Source organism: Colletotrichum navitas (genome assembly GCF_030913465.1).
Source record: "Colletotrichum navitas strain CBS 125086 chromosome Unknown LY79scaffold_52, whole genome shotgun sequence".
Lineage (NCBI taxonomy): Eukaryota > Fungi > Ascomycota > Sordariomycetes > Glomerellales > Glomerellaceae > Colletotrichum > Colletotrichum navitas.
Window position 1 is genome coordinate 135,220 of NW_026850598.1, and position 19,972 is coordinate 155,191.

Below are 19,972 nucleotides of genomic sequence, written 5' to 3' on the forward strand. Positions count from 1 at the left end.
AGCGTGAGGCCTCGTGCCCAGCTAGGTAGTGTAGACTAGCTTGCCAAGGACACCGTCCGTTTCCATATCCCTGAATTGTGATTCATAAGACAACCCAAGAAGATATACGCCCAAGCTGCCACGCGACTACGCAGCAAGCAAGTCGACGAGGCGCAGCGCACTCGGGTCACACACCGATTGGGTTGGATCGTTTCGGGAACCTGGTGAGTGTGGTATGATCAGACGCCCGCCATCTCGGTACACGGCTACCTTTTGGGAAACCAAGGGACGCACGCATTCGCAATGTCGTAGGTACATCACACGCACCCTTAGCCCTGTCGCCCTCCCGTCATCCCGGCGCTTGGCGTGTTCTAGAAGGCGACGGGACAGCGAATGTATGTAAAGGCAAGCCCCGGGGGTCGGCACTGGCGCAGGAGGTCAAGTAAACAGACTATGCGAGATGCCACGGGGCCTGACGGAGGCCAAGGAGTGAGGCCAAAAGGCCGTTGCCATGTCTCTCGTATGCGCGTATCGGACTCGCGCCTGCAGTGTCTCTACGCCACGGTAGCGATGGCAGTCGCAGCCATTCCGTCGGTTAGGAAGGTATGATTGGAACGGAAATCTGGGCTCAATTGCGTACCTCCAAGCCCTTTCATACTCTCTGCCACGGGCCATGTCAACAGCAATAGAGGGACATACCACTTGAAGGGAGTTTTCGGGAAGGAGCACAGCTAAGAATTGATGAGGAAACTGTATATTATTTGATTAATGCTCATCTCCGGTTATCTCTCAATGGGCTCCGCATGGGCACTTTGGGCTTGTCGCCTGCCTCCACCTCCTTTTCACTGGGTATCTCGATCATCACTTTTCCATTAATGCTCTCGGCTTTCGTGCCTGAGCTGCTCCTATCTCCGGTCCAGGTCTTTCCGCTGAGCCCGGACATCGGGCTCATGCGGTTGACGTCCAGCTGTTCCGTCATGCCGAGCTCCACGTTGCCGCCGTCCGTCGCGTGATCGGAGCGGAGGCATAGACTCATCGTCTTGGGGATGAGGCCCTTCTCCTCATAATCGTGCTCGGCGAGCTCGTCCCACACCGGGTCCTGCGAGTAGATTGACGAGCTGCGCTTCGCGTCCCACGTCTCGTACATCATGCGCTTGCTGCAGTCGTCCGCCGCTAGGGGCAGGGCCCTGGTCCGCTGCGCGACCCGCGGCGCCGTTCCGATAATCATGTTGCCCAGACCCAGCGTCGTCGGCGAGCGCTGCGTCATCGATAGGACCCTGCCGGGCGGCGCCGGCATCCGTGGCTTGCCCAGGTGGCTTCCCACGCTGCCGTTCCTGCTCCTCCCGGCGGCGGCGGACGAGCGCGAGCCCGGCGCCGCCCACGGATACCCGTTGTACGTCAGGCTCGTCAGGTCGAAGCTCTGCCCCGTCGAGGGCTCGAGCGACCGCCTCCGCTGCGCGCTGTTCATCCACCGGGGGAACAGCTTGGCCAGCAACGGCCGCAGCGTCGGCGCGCTGGCGCAGATGAGGGCGACGTTGCACTCGAGGACGGTCATGACGAAGAAACCCAGGGTGTTGCGGACGGCGGCGCTGTCGGGCCGGTACTGCAGGTGTAGGCTGAGCTGCAGGCGGACCATGCTGGCGACGATGACAAAGATGCCGAGGCTCATGACGGCTCCGAGGGCGACCTTTTGCCGGTGGGGGATGTCGAGGCGCCTGACGGTGGGGATGACCATGACGATGAGCCCGGCGTCGGTGGCGGAGTGCAGGCTGGCGCTGGAGATGAGCAGGTCGGGGAAGTTGAAGCACATCATGGGCTGGCCGAAGAACAGGCCGGGGCCGGGGTGGCACTGCAGAAAGCTCATGAGCAGCATCGGGACGCTGTAGAGGAAGACGAAGACGACGCCGGCCCGTGCCAGAAAGCGCTCCCGCGGGCGGCAGGCGAAGACGCGCATGTAGAAGGCGAGGATGGAGAGCTTGGTGAGGCACAAGGACAGCTGGTAGTAGATAAGGCCGAGGTAGGTGCGCATGATGTAGGGGTTGGCGTCCAGGATGGAGGAGGCGCCATCCACGGGGGCGCCAAGGAGCCAGGGCGTCAGGGCGGTGATGGCGTAGACGACGCATAGGGCGGTGGAGAAGAGCCAGGAGAGGAACATGAGGGTGTCATCGAGGAACCACTTGCGGGTGACCCAGGTGCGGCAGACGACGCGGGAGAAGATGAAGAGCGTGCAGACGGCGTGGGGGAGGAAGATGCCCACCATGTAAAAGGGGATGCCGGCATCGTGCTTGTATCACGGGTCAGCGGGTGGATTTTGAGAGCACCTTACTTGAGAGGGACTTACAATCTCCTTGAGTACAGCCGCCGTTAATGTCGGAGACAGCGACGACGGGTGGTTGCGGGTGACGAGCTCGGTGATCCTGCCGCCAGCCATGGCTGCAAAACTGGCTCCGTGAGGCGCGCAGAGGTGCTCAAAGTGTCTGGTTCTTGCTGCGATCTGCCACGGCAGGGTGATACGGTCGATGACTTACATCACTCGAAAGGCCCTTCGTCTAGGCGACGTTCAACGCAAACCCTACGTGAGGGGCAGCCCGGGCCTCTTGTAGATTCTGCTGATGTAGTCGTGGCCACGTCTGAGAGTCAGAGAGGTCGACTCTATTTCGTCATGCGGGTCGTCCAACATGTTTAGTCCATCGCACCCCGGTCATGACACAGCGGGCTTCCCGGCAGAGGCCCTGGAGAAGCATGTCCCGAGTCCCGACAGATAGGCGACGAGCCCCCGCGTTTGAGACCCGGCTCGATTAGTCGGCGCGGGTGCATTGCCTCCTGGTGTGTGTGTGTGTGTGTGTATGTGTGTATACGTGTGTGCGTGCGTGCGTGCGGGTGTACGGTGTGGTGTGGTGGCATAATGGTGGTGGTGGTGATGGTGGTGGTGTAGAAAAGCGGGTGGTAAGACGTGCTTCCTCTGCAACACCCAGCAGACTGTTAACATTCAAGACTAGACCAACGCATTGAGCAAGGCGAAGATAAGAAAATATATTTGTGCCAGATGTGAGCACCAGGATAATCGGGCGGCATATCGCAATTGGGTGGACTGGGGTATGGATTTGGTCTTGGCAGAGAGGCGGGCTATTTATTGATGCTGACCACAGCTCGACGTTCCGCTTTGCCGTTCTTCTTCGTTTTCATGTTTCCTTGACGCCGATCATACCGGCAGAGAAGAAGCGGGTTGATAGGATATCGTTGGTCATACATCGCCACACACGCCCCCCTTCTTATCTTTGCAAAGATGGAATGGAAAACGGCATCCCGTCCGACCAACATGGCTACCAAGAACAGGATATGGACGAGAAGGACAAAGTCAAGCCAGACCCCAACCCGAGCGAATGTCTTCCCCGAACCCGCGTGCTACTAGGTAGTGGCCGCTGTAGGGATCTCCCGACTTGCGTGCTACGAACTCTCTCTCTCTCTCTCTCTCTCTCTCTCTCTCTCTCTCTCTCTCTCTCTCTCTCTCTCTCTCTCTCTCTCTCTCTCTCTCTCTCTTCATGGCACTCGGACACAGCTCTCTGCCCGTCGGTCTGCAGATTTTCTGCAGTCGTCTGCAGCCAATGCCGAGGAATTCTTAGAACTTGCCGCACCCTGGCCTTCCTAAGGTCCACTCTTCTCTTGGCTCATCGGGGATGGCGGAACCCTGCAATCCCCCCCATTCCGATCCCTTCCTCTCCACACACACGCATACACACACGGCGCAGATCCCGCACCAAACCAACCACATGCTCACCTGCAGACGGAGCGTTGTCCAGGGCTTTCCCAACGTGGAAGCACAAGTTCGCGCAGCAGCCCCGATTGGTGGGCCATTTCACTCTGGACTGTTTCTTTTGCTCGCTTTCAATCGACGCGCATACACACACACACAATGCACGAGAGGGCGATGGGGATTAAGGGCCAGGGAAGGACGGTATGGGCGAGAAAAATCGACGGGCATGGTGATTGCGTTTAACACGCAGAGCTAGATCATGCATACTTCGTCCTATCTCTCCCTTTCTCACTTTCTTCTTCTCCCCCCTCTGCGGATGGTACACGTGTATACTCACCCGCTCAACCCGCTCACCCACCCACCTACTCACTCATTCACTCACTCACTCATTCGCTCACTCACTCACTCACTCATGCGCCCAATCACCCACCCGCAAGCTGCTCCCGTCTTCCCGAAGTCTGTTTTTGACCGATCCAACCAAGCTCCTCCGGAAGAATTCGCGATGCTCACAGGTCCAGCTTCTCAGAGCAGAGTCGAGTCGGAGAAAACCTGCTGGACTCCAGCTTACTCAGTAGTAGGTGTGGTTGCCAAAGAGAGTGAATCACTGAATGACCGCTTGGTGCCCCGTAGTCTTTCTGCGGGCCGCCCTTCCCTCCTTCCCTCCTCGCCGGCGCAGGGACTCCGCCCGCGAAGATGCCCCATGTCGTGCGCCGATTGCCCTTTCGCGTGTGTGCCTTGGAACGGGGCCGAGGGCATATCGAGAGTGCTGGGAGTATATGGGAGGGAGAGAGGTACAAGAAGTCTCCTTTTCTTGCCGTCGCTTTGGCGGGCTGAACCCGGGTGAAGGCGAAGCCGTGAGAGTCTACCTGGACTCAGGATCGCGGAGAGAACCAAGCGGTGCGGTCGCAACGGCGAGCCTGGCGGTTAGGGCTCAACTCTTTGAGAGGGATGCATGCCCGCGATAGCATCGTCTGTGCGACAGCGCCTCCCACGGCCCTCACCTATGCCCGAGGGAGGTGAGATCTCGAGCAAGTCTTATTGCTGATGCTTGTTCTGTTCTGACATGACAAGGCCCCCCTCCCCCCCCCCCTTCAGATCCATCGAATTCACTAAACTCAATCAATCAAACTCCGCCAAAAGGAGAAAGCCTTGTGTGTCTCTGAAGCCCTGCGGACTCCTCCGGGGCGGCGCGTGGATGAAAGCTTGATTACATACATACGAATCTCTGGACGGAGAGCCGCGCCGAGCAAGGAACTTTCCTGAGCAAACGCAAGCCCCGTCTTGGCACGCTGCCTTTCTTTGCAAAAGACTTACGTATCGAAATGAGAAAGCACCCTCCTTTTCCAAGCGTCGCACGTCGCACCGAAGCCGTCGAAGGCGTGATGCCGCGTGTGGTCCGCGTCGCGAACGAGGGCTTGCGCAACACTGACATGACGAGTTGGAAGCGGTTATGAAGCAGAATCGCGGAAAGATAGTCGAGCGTAGACCTGAGGATAGTTCGACAAATCATAGGTAGCATGTCATGTCTGTCTCGTGAACGTACACACCCCCTGGGGCCGAGGCTCGTTGCACGCGTTGCCGCAGCCAATAGAGGAGCTGACGCCGCTTGCGCAACGATTAGACTTCTACGCCATCCTAACCTCCTTCGCCAGTATCGGGATCACAGCCACTTCCAAGGAAATAGAGACCAAAAAAAAAAAGGGAAAAAGTAAACCATAAAAAGAAAAAGAAGGAAGCTCTGAACGCCATTCGAAATGCCACCCCCCTCGTGCACGTCATTCCGTCCCCTCAATCTCTTTGACCTTGTCCACTACCTTCAGGTAGCCAGGCTCCCTTTGCAGCCGGTCGACATAGTCGAACAGGACCGGGTGCGCCGCCCGCGCCGAGCCGCCCGGCCAGCGTCCCATGGCGTCCCAGGCGCCCTCGGCCTCGGCCGTGATGAGGGCGAAGCTGATGAGGATATCGGCGGCCGTGAGGGAAGGGCCACACAAGAACGGCGCCGCGTTGCCGGGCGCCACGCTGGGCGCGGTCTTGAGGAAGTGCTCCAGCATGGCGAGGTGCTTCTTGGCGTTGGGTAGGATGACGATGGAGAATATTTGGTTGGCGACGGAGGAAGTCAGGGGGCGGATGAGGAAGGGGACGTTGCTCGATTTGAGGACTGGAAGGTTTACGATATGTTAGAAGCCGCGATTCTGGGGTTGGGGTTATGGGGGCGTCCTGACCGTTAAAGAGGAGGAACTGCACAATCACGGGGAAGAAGCTGCCCTCGATGTAGTGCAAGAGGTACTGGAACCTCGAAAAGGCCACGGTCTCGCCGCCGACGCGTCCCTCCTGGCCCGGCCTCCATCGCGGCGGCACGAGGCCCGGACTGCGGTGGCCAAAGTGGTCGACGAGGTACTGGGTAATGTACCCGCTCTCTGCGAGCCGGATGGGCTCCGGCGCAGATGTCGTCCCCGCGAGATCGGCCGTGGAAGATGCGAGGGGCGTGATCTCGAGAACCGGGGCCTTGCCCAGGGGGTGCACCTCTGCCAGCTCCGGTGGCGCAAGGCGGTTGGAGGCGCGGCGGAAGGTCTGGACGGTGTAGGGGATGCGGAGCTCCTCGAGGAGCCAGAGGGTGTTTTGGGCGCGGGAATCGTTCAGCCTGGGGAGGTTCGGTGAGCGAGAGTTCATGGTATGGGGTGGTAGGAAGCCGGGAAAGGTACCAGTAGAGCTTCACTTTCGGCAACTCTTCTTCCGTCGCCATTGCGGGTGGTGATCTGGTCGATGCCAAGGTTCGTGAGGTTATGAACGCGGAGTGCAGCGGATGGGCGAATTGGCTTCGCGTTTGAAAGGAGGCCTTGAGCTGTGATGAGAGTATGCCGTGGGCTAATGAGCTCGAAAGGCAGCAACGTCTTGCAAACATCTGGATTGGACTCATTGTAGCGATAGTTCGGTCGCGCGATAACGTGTCGTATTTAACCTACTTCTCGTTCCACTGCCAGGCCTATTGACGTGAGTCCTGTCATCGTAAGCAACCTATCTCGAAAATGACGCGGTCGCTGCAGGACCAAGGAGGGGTGCGCAACGTTTCCGCTTTGTCTCCGAAAGGGGACGGAGAGAGACTTGGCCGTAAGACGGCGTAAAGATGTGCCAGGGGGGCCAACAGATCATCGGCAAGAACGAATTCGTGAGTCTTGTCAGGCGTCTCGCTATAGCTAAGCCCAATAGGGCTTAAAAGGGACTGGGATCAACGCTGAGCATTGCGGCTTACGAGACTAATCCCAGACGTTCTTGGGTGAAGAGCGTCAGCTGGAATATATTCTGTGGTAGGTTCCCGGATACGACATGCGGTAATGACTAGTCATATTTGAAGGCTCTCTTGATTTTTCGATTAGGGAGTGCGACAGTCGTGTCGCCAGAGTTCCACTAAGAAGGGAAACGTGAAAAACGGACCGAATGCTTCAAGCAATCCATTTGCGATTCGTCTGCCGCAAGAGAACTGGTATTTTCATCTCGGCTGGCTTGCTCGTCACCCCTACAGCTTCCTCTTGATGAGGCCCCTCCAGAAGTCGAAGCTGTTCTCATCGCTCTGTAGCGCCCACATCCTGCCCGTCTCCCTCCCCGCCGAGTCGACCTCGACGGCCTTCAGCATGCCCCAGTCCCTCGTGATGCCCACTACTTTGGCCCGCGCGCCCGCCTCCGCCTCGAGCGTGACGTGCTGCCCGCCGTGCAGCCAGTGCGCGTAGTACCGCTCCTCGAGGTCGCGCGAGAAGCCTTCGCGGCGGAACTGCTTGTACAGCGCCTCGAGTCGCGTGAGGATCCGCGCAAGGAGCGCTTCGAGGTGGAACCCGTCCGCGAGCGACGCCGGCGCGATGGCGTTGAGCGACGTCGTCGGGCGGGTGTTTGTCGTGTTGATGCCGATGCCGAGGACGATCTGGTAGGCGCCCTGGGAGTAGGCGCAGTTGGAGAGGATGCCGCCGATCTTGACGTACGAGGGCGGTTCTGTCGCGGGCGTGTTCGGGTCGCGGCAGTCTGTGCATGTCATTAGCCATGGTACCATCATCCATTCCACAGGCCGAAGCGGGGGAGTTGGAGGGACCTACAGATGTCGTTGGGCCACTTGAGCTTCACGGGAACGTCCGCGCAGCCGTCGTCGTAGGACTTGACGGCTTCGACGATGGCGATGGCGGCGAGGTACTGGATGAAGACGACGGGGTGCGAGGCAGCCAGGTGTGCCGGGTGGTTGATGACCGTAGAAAATATGAGGCAGCCCGCGGGCGAGACCCAGACGTTGGTACCGCGGCCGCGGCCAGCGACCTGGGTCGTGGCCGTGAGCGTGAAGCCAGTCGGGAGATGGGCGAGAAGCTTGGGGTTTCTGCGGATACCATCGTCAGTAGGCGTCTCTCGAAAAGTGAGTGTGAATAGAGTGAGAGAAAGCGGAGAGCAGCATACTTATCCAGGAGGGTATTGGTGCTGGTGACGACCTCACCGTACATGAGGGTGTCACCCCAGTCTTCTGCTGCAGGCTCCTTTGCACGGTACGTCTTGAGCGAGTTGTAGAACAGCCTGTGGTTGAAGCTCGGCGTCTCTTTAGCGTCAGGCCACGCCTCCTCGTGCGGGACGATGACCTTGACGACCCCGTCGTAATCAACCATGGCCGCCGACCTGCCGTCCGGCAGCGCGCCCCTCAGCTCGTCGACGTCCCACCGCGAAGAGTGCTTCTCGATGCGGAACACGTCGTGCTCGCCGCGGATGTACTCCTCGACGTCCGCGCCCTCGCCCTCGCGCGAGATGGCCTCCTCCCACGAGGCCAGGGTCTCGGCGACCTCGGCGTGATTCGCTGAGGTCAGATGCATGCGCGAGAGGGACGGCGGCGCGGACGGGCCGGCGCTGACGTCGAGGCCGAGCTTGGAGAGGCAGGCGCGGAGGAAGGCGACACGTGCAGCGTCGGCGGCGGCGAGGGAAGAGGTGAGGGATGCGTAGGAGGGAATCTGCGGTTGCGGGTGGAGGTTTGCAGCAGCGAACCTGTAGAGCGGTTAGTGTTTGATACTACGGCGAAAAGGGGGGCGGGGCTGAAGTGCTCAGGGTGAGGGCCGGTCAAGATGACATTGCCAGAACCGATCTTGCAGAAAATCACGGCGGCCCGGCCGCTTCCGCCGTCGACGGCGATGTCGTCGGCATACGACGCCAGCACCTCGACGTCGTCAAACTTGTCGGCATCGACAAAGACGCCGCCGCCGTTGTAGTAGCTCAACACCTCGCCGTCCCCGAAACCCTCCTTCACGCGCAACCGCACTGCCCGTGCGCCCCTCTCGCTGTGGTACTCGAACCCCTTGAACGCGCCGCCGCGACAAGGGCCCGGGAAGAAGGCGAGCTCGCGGGGCCCGACGACCTCGAGCGTGCGGTTGCCGACCTCGAACTCGCACTGACGGCTGCCGTAGTAGGCCCCGGCACAGAAACCGAGGTAGGCGCCGCCGCGGCGGACGAAATCGGCGATGCGGCGGTTGCCAGGGCCGTTGAGGACGCGACAGTAGCCGAGGTCGCCGCCGCCGGGGATGACGAGGAGCGCGCAGGTGGGCTGCCAGGGCTCCTTGAGCAGGGCGGACTCGGCGACGGGGATGACTGCGTAGGTGGGAGATAGGAGGCGGCGGAGGGTGTAGATGCAGTGGCGGACCGACTCTACGGTCGTGCCGGTGCCTGGGGGTCGTTTAGAGATGAGACCGTCGTCAATTGGGGAGGGTGATCTTACCGGTATAGACTAGCACGTTGAGCTTCCGTGAGGCCATCGTGCGTACAGGTGAGCGGGCTATGATGGGTAGTATGAGATGAGTTGGTGCGCGAAGAGTGAGTTTCAGTGGTGGGAGTCGCCAGTGTTTTAGGGACACTGTGTTAGAGAACGCCCCCCCCAACAGAATCTCAAACGCCAACCCAAGTCTTCCATTCACACGATCAGAAGGCTAACGAAGAAGGACAAATTGAAGGCATGCACTGGAGCAGCACTCACCAGCGTTGATACTCCAAGCGAGAAGGCGCAATGTCGAAACAAGAGAGCAACGCGGCGCAAAAGGCCGCAGCGGATGACGAGCCCGACGACTGGTACGTTGGTCAACACAAACTTCCTTCTTGCCTTGAGGAACTTGTAGCTCGCGATGCGGTCCGTAAGAGACATCAAGGACCCTCCCGGGTAACAATTGAAAGGCAAAAAAGCGAACAACTCACGAACTAAACATCATCCGTGTGCAGGGACAAGCGCATCTTCAGCACGGGCTGTGCAGGTACGGCGTTCCCCCCGATCTGGTCCGCCTCCCATGTGGTTAGCGGAACGCGCTAACTCTACGCTCTTTTTCTGGCAGACGAGAACGCCAGGTTGACCGATTGCTACTTTGAAAAGAAGGACTGGAGGCAGTGTACGGCCGAGGTTTGTCCCGCTATCAAGTCATGTCGAGTCCCGTGGAGCTTGCATCGACGGTAGAGTGAAGCTGATGATGCTTTTACCTGGCGTAGATGGAGCGGTTCAAGAGCTGCTGGAAGCAGCAGGGCAACGACCAGCGGACCGATATGAAGGATGCATGAGATCCAGAAGAGCACCGATGACTTTGTAAGAAAACATTGTACCAGGAACTATAGACCTTTTTCTTACTTCTACTACCTCCACAAAAGAAAGGCTGATGATGCCGGCAAACGGTAATCATAACCATCACAAAACCTGTCGCGCGCACAGTGTTCATTCACCTCCAAAGTGGCCCAAGCTCCTGCCACCACTACCACCCCGGCCTCGCGTTCACCCGGGGCCGACTAAATTTCAATTTGGCAGTCCATCCCGAAAAGGAACAATTTTTGTCACCTTTTCCAAACCAGAACCGCCCTTTCTTCACCTCGTCCTCTCGACCCTCCCACTCTTTCGATCTTCCTTCTACGGACGAGAGAGCCTGCACGCTGCACAACCACAATGGCGTACCAACGCGCCCTCCTCCGCCCGCTGCTCCGCGCGACGTCACGCCAGTCCCTCATACAGACCGCAAGCGTCACCACGACATCCCGCCAAAACGCCGCTGCGGCCGCCACCTCGACGCAGCGCGCGACGCCGGCCAAGTCCAGCACGAGCTCCAGCTACGTCAGGCGGTCCCCGGCCTCGAGCACCTCCCGCCCCGCCGCCCCGAAAGCTGCACCCTCGAAACCGGCCCCGGCGCCGACGCCAGTGGCCCCTGCCTCCTCCTCTGCCGACGCGGACCCCCTCCCCGACGCGCCGGCGGCTTCCTACCCCGCGGGCTCTACGACCCCTTTTGCCTCTTCTGGCGGGCCTCCCTATCAACCGCATCAGCAGCAGCAGCAGCCGCAGCCGGGGCAGATAATCGACTGGTCGACATCATACTACGGCCTGGGCACCCAGAGCTTCTCCAAGGAGGTCGTCGACATCCTCCTGCAGCCTGTGAACCCTGCCGACGTCGAGGTCAAAGCCGATGGCATCATCTACCTGCCCGAGATCAAGTACAGGCGCATCCTCAATGCTGCCTTCGGTCCCGGTGGCTGGGGCCTGGTGCCCAAGGGCGAGGTGATCGTAGGTGACAAGGTCGTGACGAGGGAGTACGCCCTCGTCGCGGAAGGAAGGTACGTTTGAACTCCTCCTCCTCCGTGACTCAGAAAGGAAGCAGCCAAGAGACTAACACGCAAAACCCCTCCCCGACGCAGATTCATCTCCCAAGCGCAGGGCGAGAACAGCTACTTCGCGCTCGACAGCCTCCCCTCGGCCGTCGAGGGTTGCAAGTCCAACGCGCTGATGCGGTGCTGCAAGGACCTCGGCATCGCCTCGGACCTATGGGACCCCGTCTTCATCCGCCAGTTCAAGAAGGACTACGCCGAAGAGGTGTGGGCCGAGCACGTCGTGAGCAAGAAGAAGAAGCTCATCTGGACGCGCAAGGACGTGCCAGTGACGTACCCCTACAGGCGGACAAACTGAGCCTGGCCGAGGCGATGGGGCGGCGCGGCATGTAGATCTGGGGCCCTCAGCATGACGAACGAGGGTTGTATAAAAATTTGGGGGGGACGACCATGTAGAATTTGGAGAGTGGGCATCTCAACTGTAAAAATAGACACGTATAAACACCACCATGGCCATTTGCCAGTAGAGGCAAGGGCCGTGGACGAAGAGTTTCTCTTATAGACGCATGGGAGACACACATTTCTATAGCGACTAATCGCCACCCTATGCGCAATCACGTTGAGTCGGCCTCATTGGCGGACGTTGAAACGGGACATCGGCTATTGAAAGCGACTATCCCAAGTCTATTCAGCCCCTGAACATGGGAATCTAACCGGGGGGGGGGGGGGGGGGGGGAGGGAGCGCAGAGCTTTGCTGGTCCCAATGATAGCCACCCTCGAGTGTATCCTATCAACCCAAAGACTCCCTCGCAAAGCCGAACCAAAATCATGTAAAAAAGGCCAACACCACCCCTAACGAAACTCCGTTCCCTAGGTACCAAAACACCAATCAGACGAGTGAGACGGGTGCAATCACTTCTGCACACCCGAGCTGGACCCACTCTCGGGGTTCTCGGCCGTCGGCGTCGCTCCCCAGCCCCACGGCATCCACGACGTTCCACCACCCGTCTGCCTCCGCCGGACGATGCCGTCCTCGTCGTTGCCGTCGAGGTCCTCGGCCCCGCTCTCGGCGTCGATCTTTTCAAAGTCCGTCTCGCTGCGCGACTTGCTCAGTCCGCTGTGCGCGCTCATTGGCCTCTGCGTCACCTCCTCCTCGCTGCCACCGTCAAGTTGCATGCTCCCCGGGCGACCGGGCCCCTCGACAGTCTCCGAAGCGGCAGCCTCTCTTTCGAGGGCCTTGAGAAGGAAAGAGAGGCGCTCGCGCTGCGCCGCGATGAAGCTCATCCTCTCGCCGCCCTTAAGCTCTGGTGGGATGATGGAGCCCGACTTGGAAAGGTCCTGGTGCTGACCGGGCGCACCGCCGCCCGCGGCGGCGTTTGTGGCGGCAGTCACGGCGCCAGCGAGGAGGTTATAGAAGTCGGAGCCAGCATGGCCGGCAGGGGCCCAGCGCGCGGTGGGGACGCTGAAGCGGGCGAGGAGCGATTGGGTGTAAGTCTGGGCCGGGGCATTAGAGGCGGGGGCGGGGGCGGACTGAGCGGCGGGTTCGGGGTCGCCCGGGGGCATGCCGAGGATGTTGGTCTTGATGAGCTCGATGGCACGCTTGAGGTAGGCGATGCCGGCAGCCTTGAGGCGATCGTGGGCGTCGGAGATGAACTCCTCGATCTGCGCCTCGTTGTCTTGAAGGAAGGGGTGGACGTGGGTCTGGTAAATAATGCGGGCGCCTTGGGTCTGGGGGAGGACGAGGTAGAGAAGGAAGAGGAATCGGATGTAGGCGTAGAAGGGGATCCTACGGCGGTTTCAGTGGGAGTTCAGTCCGAGGGAGTGTGGCGAGTCGGAACTTACCAGACGAGAACCCATTCAGTCCAGGACTCGACGAGGAGAGCGCAGGCGAGGACGACCCAGTACATGAGCCATGGTGTCAACTGAGCGGGGTCGGATGTCTTGAGGGCCTTGTAAGAGGCGAAGAGGGGAAAAAGGAAGGAGGCGATGGAGCTAGAATGCGGAATGGGATATCAGCCAAAGGGAGCAGAGTGGCGGCCTCCAAGTCGACTTTGAAGCCAGGAGCGCGGGCGAGCTTCATGCCGACGGGCGAAAGAGAGAGGGGAGGGGCAAATAGCTGCCAGTTTGGCGCCTGCTGAGGGGAACTCACGATAAGAGGTGGGCGAAGATGTCGAACATGATGGCGATACCGGTGCTTGAATAAGGTCGTTACGGTCGAGTGAGGTGGGTTTAAGAGTGTAAAAAGGTTGTCGTCCCGAAGCAGGAGGAGGGAAACAGATGGAAGGGGTCCGTAGCCTTGCACGGCTCAGTCAGCGCAAAAGAGGAGTGGCGGATACGAGTCGTGGGGTAGAGGGGCGGTCAGGCCGGTAGTTGATTTGAGGTGCCAGGTGAGAACAAGAGGCCGGGCGTTTGAAGGGTCTCGAGGGTCCCAGAACGTTCCCGTTAAGGGCTGCGGGTCTGGCGTACACGTATAAGCTTTGGCTGAGGTATGTAGATAGGTTAAGAAGAGAAGATGCGGATGGGGCGCACGAAGGACGATGGTTGGAGATGCAGGCCACGCGCGGGGTGCTGCAGGTGCAGGTGTGTATGTGTAGGTGCAGCTGCCGCAGTACCAGTGCCAGCACCCGGCGCACGGTGGGGTTCCGAGCACGAGGACAAAGCTACCTATTCCAGGTCAAGTGAGTCTCGCAGCTCGGCGGATGGCACCCTAGCTAGACCTGGGGAAGGCAGGGTGAGGGGCCGCTGGAAGCCGGGCACTACCTACACGGTACGAAGTAGGTACGTACCGATTGAGTACCGGCAGTGGTTTGGGGGGAGATCGTAGGAGGGGCCCGGATGAGATCTTAGCTTTGGCGCTTTTAGTGAATGCTCAACGTCATTGAGGGGCATTACATGTACTATGCAGTACAGTGCTACTGTACGGCATGTGGAAGTACCTGCGTACTTGCTTGCATTTACCTATCTACCTACCGTACATGGGTATCTTACCGAGGTGTAGGTATGGTGCGGGAGATAAGCTGATAAGGAGCTTGGTCAACCACGCTGACATAAGCAGGGCGGGCTGAAACCGGAACTGAGAGGGAGCGAACCTGATGAACCCGTCCAATGTCTGGTGTTGTCTTCCTATGACCGCCTCTAAATACCACGAGACCCTTCCTTCGTTCATGCACATATCGCTGTCTGCCCTTTCGCGGGCCGAGGTGCCTGTCCTAATGGATTATTTTGACGTATAGGTGTTCCCAGCAACGAGTGGATCAGAACAGCCATCCATCTGTCCGTCATTCGTGGCCCAGTTTCCCCAATTGCCTAACACCATGTTTTGTTTCCAGGCATCCCCCGTATCCGAGTGCCATGTGATGCTCTCTAAAGTTTTTCGGTCCCGGATGACCGGGATGCCGACTCATCACGTTCCATCCCCGGACTGTTCTTCTGAGACACTCCCACCTCACCGAGACTCCATCATTCCATTAGACATTATACTGAACCGGAAGGAGTTGCCAAAGCCAACCACAATGACAACCATTCTTCCAACACGCGAACCCAAAAGATGACTGTTGAGCATGCTCCACGTTAGCTGCCACGTTGCCCAATTACGCGTCATGAATTGGCTGCCTAGAGGAAGCGCGCATGTTGATTGCCACGCACAGGCCCGACGACGGGTTAACCTATCCGCGCGCGGTTGTAGATATGTCCGACTTGGAAGAAAGAAGGCCGACCTCCTGTAAATGGTCTAATAACTATCAACGACATAGGGTATCAGCATGTAATGACTATCCAAAGTACGCATTGATCGTCAACCCCCTCCTCGCACGCCATCATCAGATCAGTTATATGTCTCGACGTTTGCGATGGCCGTCTTGTTCAATCCCGGCCAGTGCTTCTGGCCCCTGGCAAACCAGAGCGTCAGCGCGCCAACCACGGCAACGACATAGATTGGGCCGGCGTAGTTCATCTCCGTCCCGGTAACGGGAACAGTCTGGGGGAAAGGCAGCCAGATGGTCAGGTACATCGACCACAGCAGCGCGTAGATGTTGATCGGAACCCCCCATCCCTTGGGCAGCGACCAGCTGCCGTACTGCACCTGGTACTCCAGGCCGTGCCCGATGCGTCCGGTCACGCGGGCGTGGAGCATGCAGGATATGGCGATGATGTACGAGCTGTACAGGCCCAGGGACGAGAGCGCGGTGAAGGCCGAGAACACCGTCGCCGTGGCGTTGTTCCCGACAGTGAACAGCGACAGGCAGGCGACTATGATGCACGGCAGCCACACGGACCGGATCGGGACCCGGTGCTTGGGGTGCACTTTGGCAAAGTACCGCGGCAACCCGCCGTCCCGGGCCCACGCCCAGGTGATCCTCGACACCGACGCCAGCGAGGCGGTCACGACGCAGAACGAGATGATGAGCAGGCCGCACACCATGGCCGTCCCCGCCTTGGGCCCCGCCGCGTTGAACAGCAGCGGGATGATGGGATAGTCAGAAGCCAGGATGTCTTCTGTCGCGCCGCCCATGCCGAATAAGATGGCCATGATGATGCCGTACGACAGGACACCGTTGATCACGATCGTCCACAGCATGGCCCGCGGCACTGCCTGCTTCGCTCGGCGCACCTCCTCGGCCATGTGTACCACGCCGTCGAACCCGACGAAGCCCCACGCCGGGACCAGCATGCCAATGTTCCAGCTCACGAAGCCGTTGGTCCAGCCCGAGCTGACGGTGCGCTCGAAGAAGACGAACTCAGTGCTGGCACGCGGCGCGAGGGTGAGGAGCACGACAATGAAGATGAGCCAGAGGGCAACGTGCAGCACCCCGGCGAGGAGCTCCATCCACGGGATCGTGCGGAAGGCATACATGTTGATGAGCCCGCAGGCGACGAGCTGCGCGATTATGACCATAGTGATGTGCCACGGTTGGAACTGGTACGACGGGTAGTTGGTGCTGACGAGGCCGATGATGATGTTGGCTTCAGAGGCGGCGGAGCCGGCCAGCGCTGACACCCAGGCGAACCATGTCACCCAGCCCTGCATCCACTGCGAAGATGTTTAGTTTTTTTTCTTTCTTTCTCTTTCTTTCCGTTCCGTGGTACAGGCCACCCAGCGTGTCGAGGCATTGGGGCCACGGTGAAGGAAACCGGGGACCGTAATGAACCGTCGGTGCTTCTCCGGCGCTAGGAAGTGAGTCCAGTGATATTGTGCTCCGGCGATGGGCTGAATCGCCGCGAGCTCAGCCATGGACAGCGCCTGCGCCATGGCACCGACGACCACGAGGACAATGCCCCAGGCTAGCGTCTGCGGGCCGCCATTGTAAAAGGTTGCGCCCATGTCCATGGCCATGACCTCCCACGACGACATGAAGATCAGGGCGAAGGCCAGCAACTGCCAAAACGAGAACAAACGCTGCGTGTTCCGCAGTCAGCACATGTGCCAGTTGGGACCATTTGGTGCAGGACGGAACGTCACATTACCCTCAGTGAGAAGCTGCCGGTGCCGCCGTCCGAGTGCTCATGACGGTCCTCATGGTGGTCCCCGGCGCTGTCGTCCGTTTTGCCGGACGAGCTCGTCATGGTGTTGACGGCGGCGTAGGCATTTTCGGGCCGTTGCATCTCGATAACGTCCGCTTGTCCCATCTTTGTCTCTCTCTTAGGTTGATTTCTCTCTTGAATTTGGGCCGGCGGAAGGGGGAAACTTGCCCTGCAGAAATCCCAAAAGCATCATCACGAAAGGAGGAGAAATAACCACGCGCAGAAAATCTGGGAGAGGACGGAAGAACTTTTTTCTCTGTCTTTTTCTCTGCAGCAAAACGATGCCAAGAGGACCGGGAAGACGATCCTGCTCGTGGGTTAAACATGCAGTCCCCCCTTCGCTTCAGTCCGACTTCAGATGCGATATGATACTGAGACAACGGATCTCGGTACACCTCATTGGTGCCGAGGGCATGCAATACCCCCTTTGAGTCGATATCGGTGTGGATAGTGGCAAACAACCGTACGGGGTGGTTGTACCTGTATGAGACCCCTCCCAGCCTTTGGCCCAGATGCAAGTGCCGCTAGCAAGGGGGGTTCGGGTAGCACACGTCTAGGATTCCTGTCGCTACGGCCCGCCGGATTTCGATTACGTAGCAGGGGGAGTCAATAAAAACTGCAAGTGTTTCAGGCGAGTGTGGCGGAAAAAGAAAGAGGGAAGAATGGCATACAGACTAGAGATGCGGTGTGTGATCGTGCAACTTCAACTTCCTAGTTTGGGGGCTTACACCGTTTCTAGGTGTACCTTTGGCTTCTCCCCGAGTATGGCCACCGCCATGACTCACTTACACTGCTTGAAGTAGTCGCAGCTGATGACCCGCAGCGTGTTGACGAGTCGTCTACGTTCATCGAACACTTGGAGCAATGCTCCCATTTGCTGTTTCCTACGTGCGTGGCCGTCGAGCTGCGGTCCAATGCCGGCCGCCCACCGTCCGCCTCGTGCATAGCCGCTGCGATGCAACTCCACCGAAACCTCTTCCTCTTCTCGTACATCTCCAGCAAGGAACGAGGCATTTTCTCTCGTTCAGCCTCAACCTCTTGTTCTTCTGGAGGCACCCAAGGGATCGTGACCCCACACGGGGTTACTCGAGATCTGGAATGCATAGCCTCAAATGCTGTATCAGTCTCCAGCTTTGATGTGGCGTCCAGGAAAGGGTTTGGCTCAGGTTCCGAGACTGAATCTGGTGTGGGATGCAATGAGTCCGTGGAGGGAGCCTCATCGACCACGGGAACAGCTTGCGCTTCTGCCGACTCCGCCGACGCTGACTTTTGGCAGCAGATCGAGACCACGCTCTTGGCCAGAATCCTGGAGTACTTTGCAGCGCCGTTGAGGCATTCTAGAAAGACCGATTGGTCGAGAGAGGCCGGGTCCGCAAACAGTTGCTCGATTTGCTTGTTGATGAATGCCAAGAACCACGGGTCGTCATCTGGAAGTCTCTCGCATGGCTTTCCAGCCAAGACGATGATGTCTAGCGCGGACAGTTCGTTTGCGTACCGCGGTATGTTTTCTTTGGCGAGCTCGGCTAACCCCGCAAGATCGTAGGTATGGGCGGCGGCATAGACGTACACGCTCGTTTCAAACTGGGTTGATGACCTCTTGCAAAGGGTTTGCCAGGTGCGAGTGTGAAGGTAATGAAGTAGTACATGGCCTGCTTCTGCAGGCACGTCTTTGATGAAGAACTTGTTGAAACCGTTGGAGGTCCCCTTGAGCTTGTCGCTCACGCACAAGATGTCGCGAGGAACCATGAACGGCTTTCCGTCTTGAAAGCAGACGCTGCAGGTTGGGCTTGTATACGGACTTTGATGACTGTTAGCATCAAGTACGACATCGATCATGGAGTGTGAAACTTACGACACCTTAGGCCCATCGTCAAAGGCATCAGGAATGGGCACCTTAGCCTTGACATGATTGGCAAAGACATCGTACATGGCATCGCGAATGGGCACCTCAGGCTCATCGTCAAAGAGATCCTCAACGGCCACTGGCTTTGGTGCCTTACTCATTGCCTTCTTTTTCTTCGCCATGCTTGAGACAAGTAAAATTGCGGTGATAACGAACTCCCAGACAGTCGAGGAGGGGTCTCTTGGTGAGTTATTAAATAGACACCTCTGGATTGCTTCTTCTGTCAATTGTCACATGTTGTAGACGCAATGTTGGCTTGTGATACACTATATCTAGAACCTTACTGTCGCAAAAGGTTCTTTTGGCCTTGGTCAAGATCAAACTTTGACATTCAGCACCGAACTCAGTCAAAAAGGTAGTAAGATTCCCGGGTGCCATGGTACTATGTTTCTTCCATAAACCTCTTGTGATGAGTATTAGGCATGGTACTCCTACTGTACTCTTCTGGTTGGACAGGACGGCAGGGGTGAGTTTAATAGAGGGGGGATATTCACCAGAAGTCCCGTAGTAGGGGAGTGAACATTAGTTACTAGGCAGGGGTAATCAACTTCCACTGAATACCCTCGTATTTAGAGTATTATGTATACCTGTGCAACCTTGAGAGATGGGGTGCTTACCTGAGTCATCTCCTACATCTGTTTCTCGCAAGCTTGCAGCCATTGAAATTCCTACCAAGGTGCTGGATTCTTGGTCCGTCCTGGTATTGGTAGTGGCCGTCTGTTGATGCACATCCTCACTGGCCGCACCTGAAGCATAATGCAGTGGACATCACAAAGGTACCTGCAGGACCAAACCAAACGCTGAGTTAGTCGCTCGGATAAAGACATGGAAACCGATACCCAAACAGAACGAAAAGCAGATTTAGAAAGAATTGCCACTTTGATACTCGTTGGAATAGCGTTTTCGCCTACAAACGTTTTCTTCTTTCTTACTTGATGGATGAATGAATAGGTGAGTATATACACGAATGAAATTCGGCATGTAGCTGCTATATATCTACGGGCTGTATTTTGAACTGTTCGGTGTACATATTGAAAGCCTATCACCAACTGACATCCCGTGAAAGTAATGAGCCCACTCTACTTATCTTCACCATGATGGCAATCCAGGCACCTTGAGTCATCTGTCCGAATCTAAACAACTCAGTAGCATTGCAGATATTCGAGACTTTGTTTAGTTTAGGGTGTAAGTTTCGAGTCTATTCGACCCGTGAATTTCTGAATGAAAGTCCACGTATA

General features: G+C 58.1%; 9 protein-coding genes across 9 annotated transcripts; 3 read left to right on the top strand and 6 right to left on the bottom strand.

Moving 5' to 3' along the window:
• Nucleotides 1–751: 751 nt before the first annotated feature.
• LY79DRAFT_636443 (uncharacterized protein) lies at nt 752–2,735 on the bottom strand (the record flags this gene model as incomplete). Its single annotated transcript, XM_060562271.1, has 2 exons — nt 2,321–2,735; nt 752–2,263 (listed from the first exon to the last, which is right to left on the bottom strand). The coding sequence occupies exons 1-2, from the start codon at nt 2,408–2,410 to the stop codon at nt 752–754; spliced, it is 1,602 nt and encodes a 533-aa protein (XP_060411735.1). The 5' UTR covers nt 2,411–2,735.
• Nucleotides 2,736–3,734: 999 nt separating this feature from the next.
• LY79DRAFT_560737 (uncharacterized protein) lies at nt 3,735–4,819 on the top strand. The gene has a single exon (XM_060558349.1). The coding sequence runs from the start codon at nt 3,993–3,995 to the stop codon at nt 4,575–4,577; it is 585 nt and encodes a 194-aa protein (XP_060411736.1). The 5' UTR covers nt 3,735–3,992; the 3' UTR covers nt 4,578–4,819.
• A 689-nt stretch (nt 4,820–5,508) lies between these two features.
• On the bottom strand, nt 5,509–6,476 carry LY79DRAFT_671608 (glutathione S-transferase domain-containing protein; the record flags this gene model as incomplete). The annotated part of the gene is made up of 3 exons (XM_060563933.1): nt 5,509–5,891; nt 5,956–6,374; nt 6,436–6,476. 3 exons carry the CDS (start codon nt 6,474–6,476, stop codon nt 5,509–5,511), a joined length of 843 nt encoding a protein of 280 aa, XP_060411737.1.
• A 771-nt stretch (nt 6,477–7,247) lies between these two features.
• Nucleotides 7,248–9,498, bottom strand: LY79DRAFT_592017 (biotin-protein ligase; the record flags this gene model as incomplete). Its single annotated transcript, XM_060561362.1, has 5 exons — nt 7,248–7,744; nt 7,816–8,087; nt 8,165–8,737; nt 8,794–9,409; nt 9,462–9,498. 5 exons carry the CDS (start codon nt 9,496–9,498, stop codon nt 7,248–7,250), a joined length of 1,995 nt encoding a protein of 664 aa, XP_060411738.1.
• Nucleotides 9,499–9,746: 248 nt separating this feature from the next.
• LY79DRAFT_671610 (CHCH domain-containing protein) lies at nt 9,747–10,285 on the top strand (the record flags this gene model as incomplete). The annotated part of the gene is made up of 4 exons (XM_060563934.1): nt 9,747–9,808; nt 9,956–9,987; nt 10,066–10,130; nt 10,217–10,285. 4 exons carry the CDS (start codon nt 9,747–9,749, stop codon nt 10,283–10,285), a joined length of 228 nt encoding a protein of 75 aa, XP_060411739.1.
• Nucleotides 10,286–10,532: 247 nt separating this feature from the next.
• On the top strand, nt 10,533–12,030 carry LY79DRAFT_560754 (mitochondrial genome maintenance MGM101-domain-containing protein). Its single transcript, XM_060558350.1, has 2 exons — nt 10,533–11,320; nt 11,402–12,030. The coding sequence occupies exons 1-2, from the start codon at nt 10,662–10,664 to the stop codon at nt 11,667–11,669; spliced, it is 927 nt and encodes a 308-aa protein (XP_060411740.1). The 5' UTR covers nt 10,533–10,661; the 3' UTR covers nt 11,670–12,030.
• A 193-nt stretch (nt 12,031–12,223) lies between these two features.
• On the bottom strand, nt 12,224–13,489 carry LY79DRAFT_520243 (HVA22 family TB2/DP1 protein; the record flags this gene model as incomplete). Its single annotated transcript, XM_060555216.1, has 3 exons — nt 12,224–13,097; nt 13,154–13,303; nt 13,461–13,489. The coding sequence occupies 3 exons, from the start codon at nt 13,487–13,489 to the stop codon at nt 12,224–12,226; spliced, it is 1,053 nt and encodes a 350-aa protein (XP_060411741.1).
• Nucleotides 13,490–15,134: 1,645 nt separating this feature from the next.
• LY79DRAFT_592020 (LPXTG-domain-containing protein) lies at nt 15,135–16,936 on the bottom strand (the record flags this gene model as incomplete). The annotated part of the gene is made up of 3 exons (XM_060561363.1): nt 15,135–16,340; nt 16,449–16,706; nt 16,775–16,936. The coding sequence occupies 3 exons, from the start codon at nt 16,934–16,936 to the stop codon at nt 15,135–15,137; spliced, it is 1,626 nt and encodes a 541-aa protein (XP_060411742.1).
• A 630-nt stretch (nt 16,937–17,566) lies between these two features.
• On the bottom strand, nt 17,567–18,856 carry LY79DRAFT_520193 (uncharacterized protein; the record flags this gene model as incomplete). Its single annotated transcript, XM_060555211.1, has 4 exons — nt 17,567–17,992; nt 18,059–18,629; nt 18,684–18,724; nt 18,779–18,856. 4 exons carry the CDS (start codon nt 18,854–18,856, stop codon nt 17,567–17,569), a joined length of 1,116 nt encoding a protein of 371 aa, XP_060411743.1.
• Nucleotides 18,857–19,972: the final 1,116 nt, after the last annotated feature.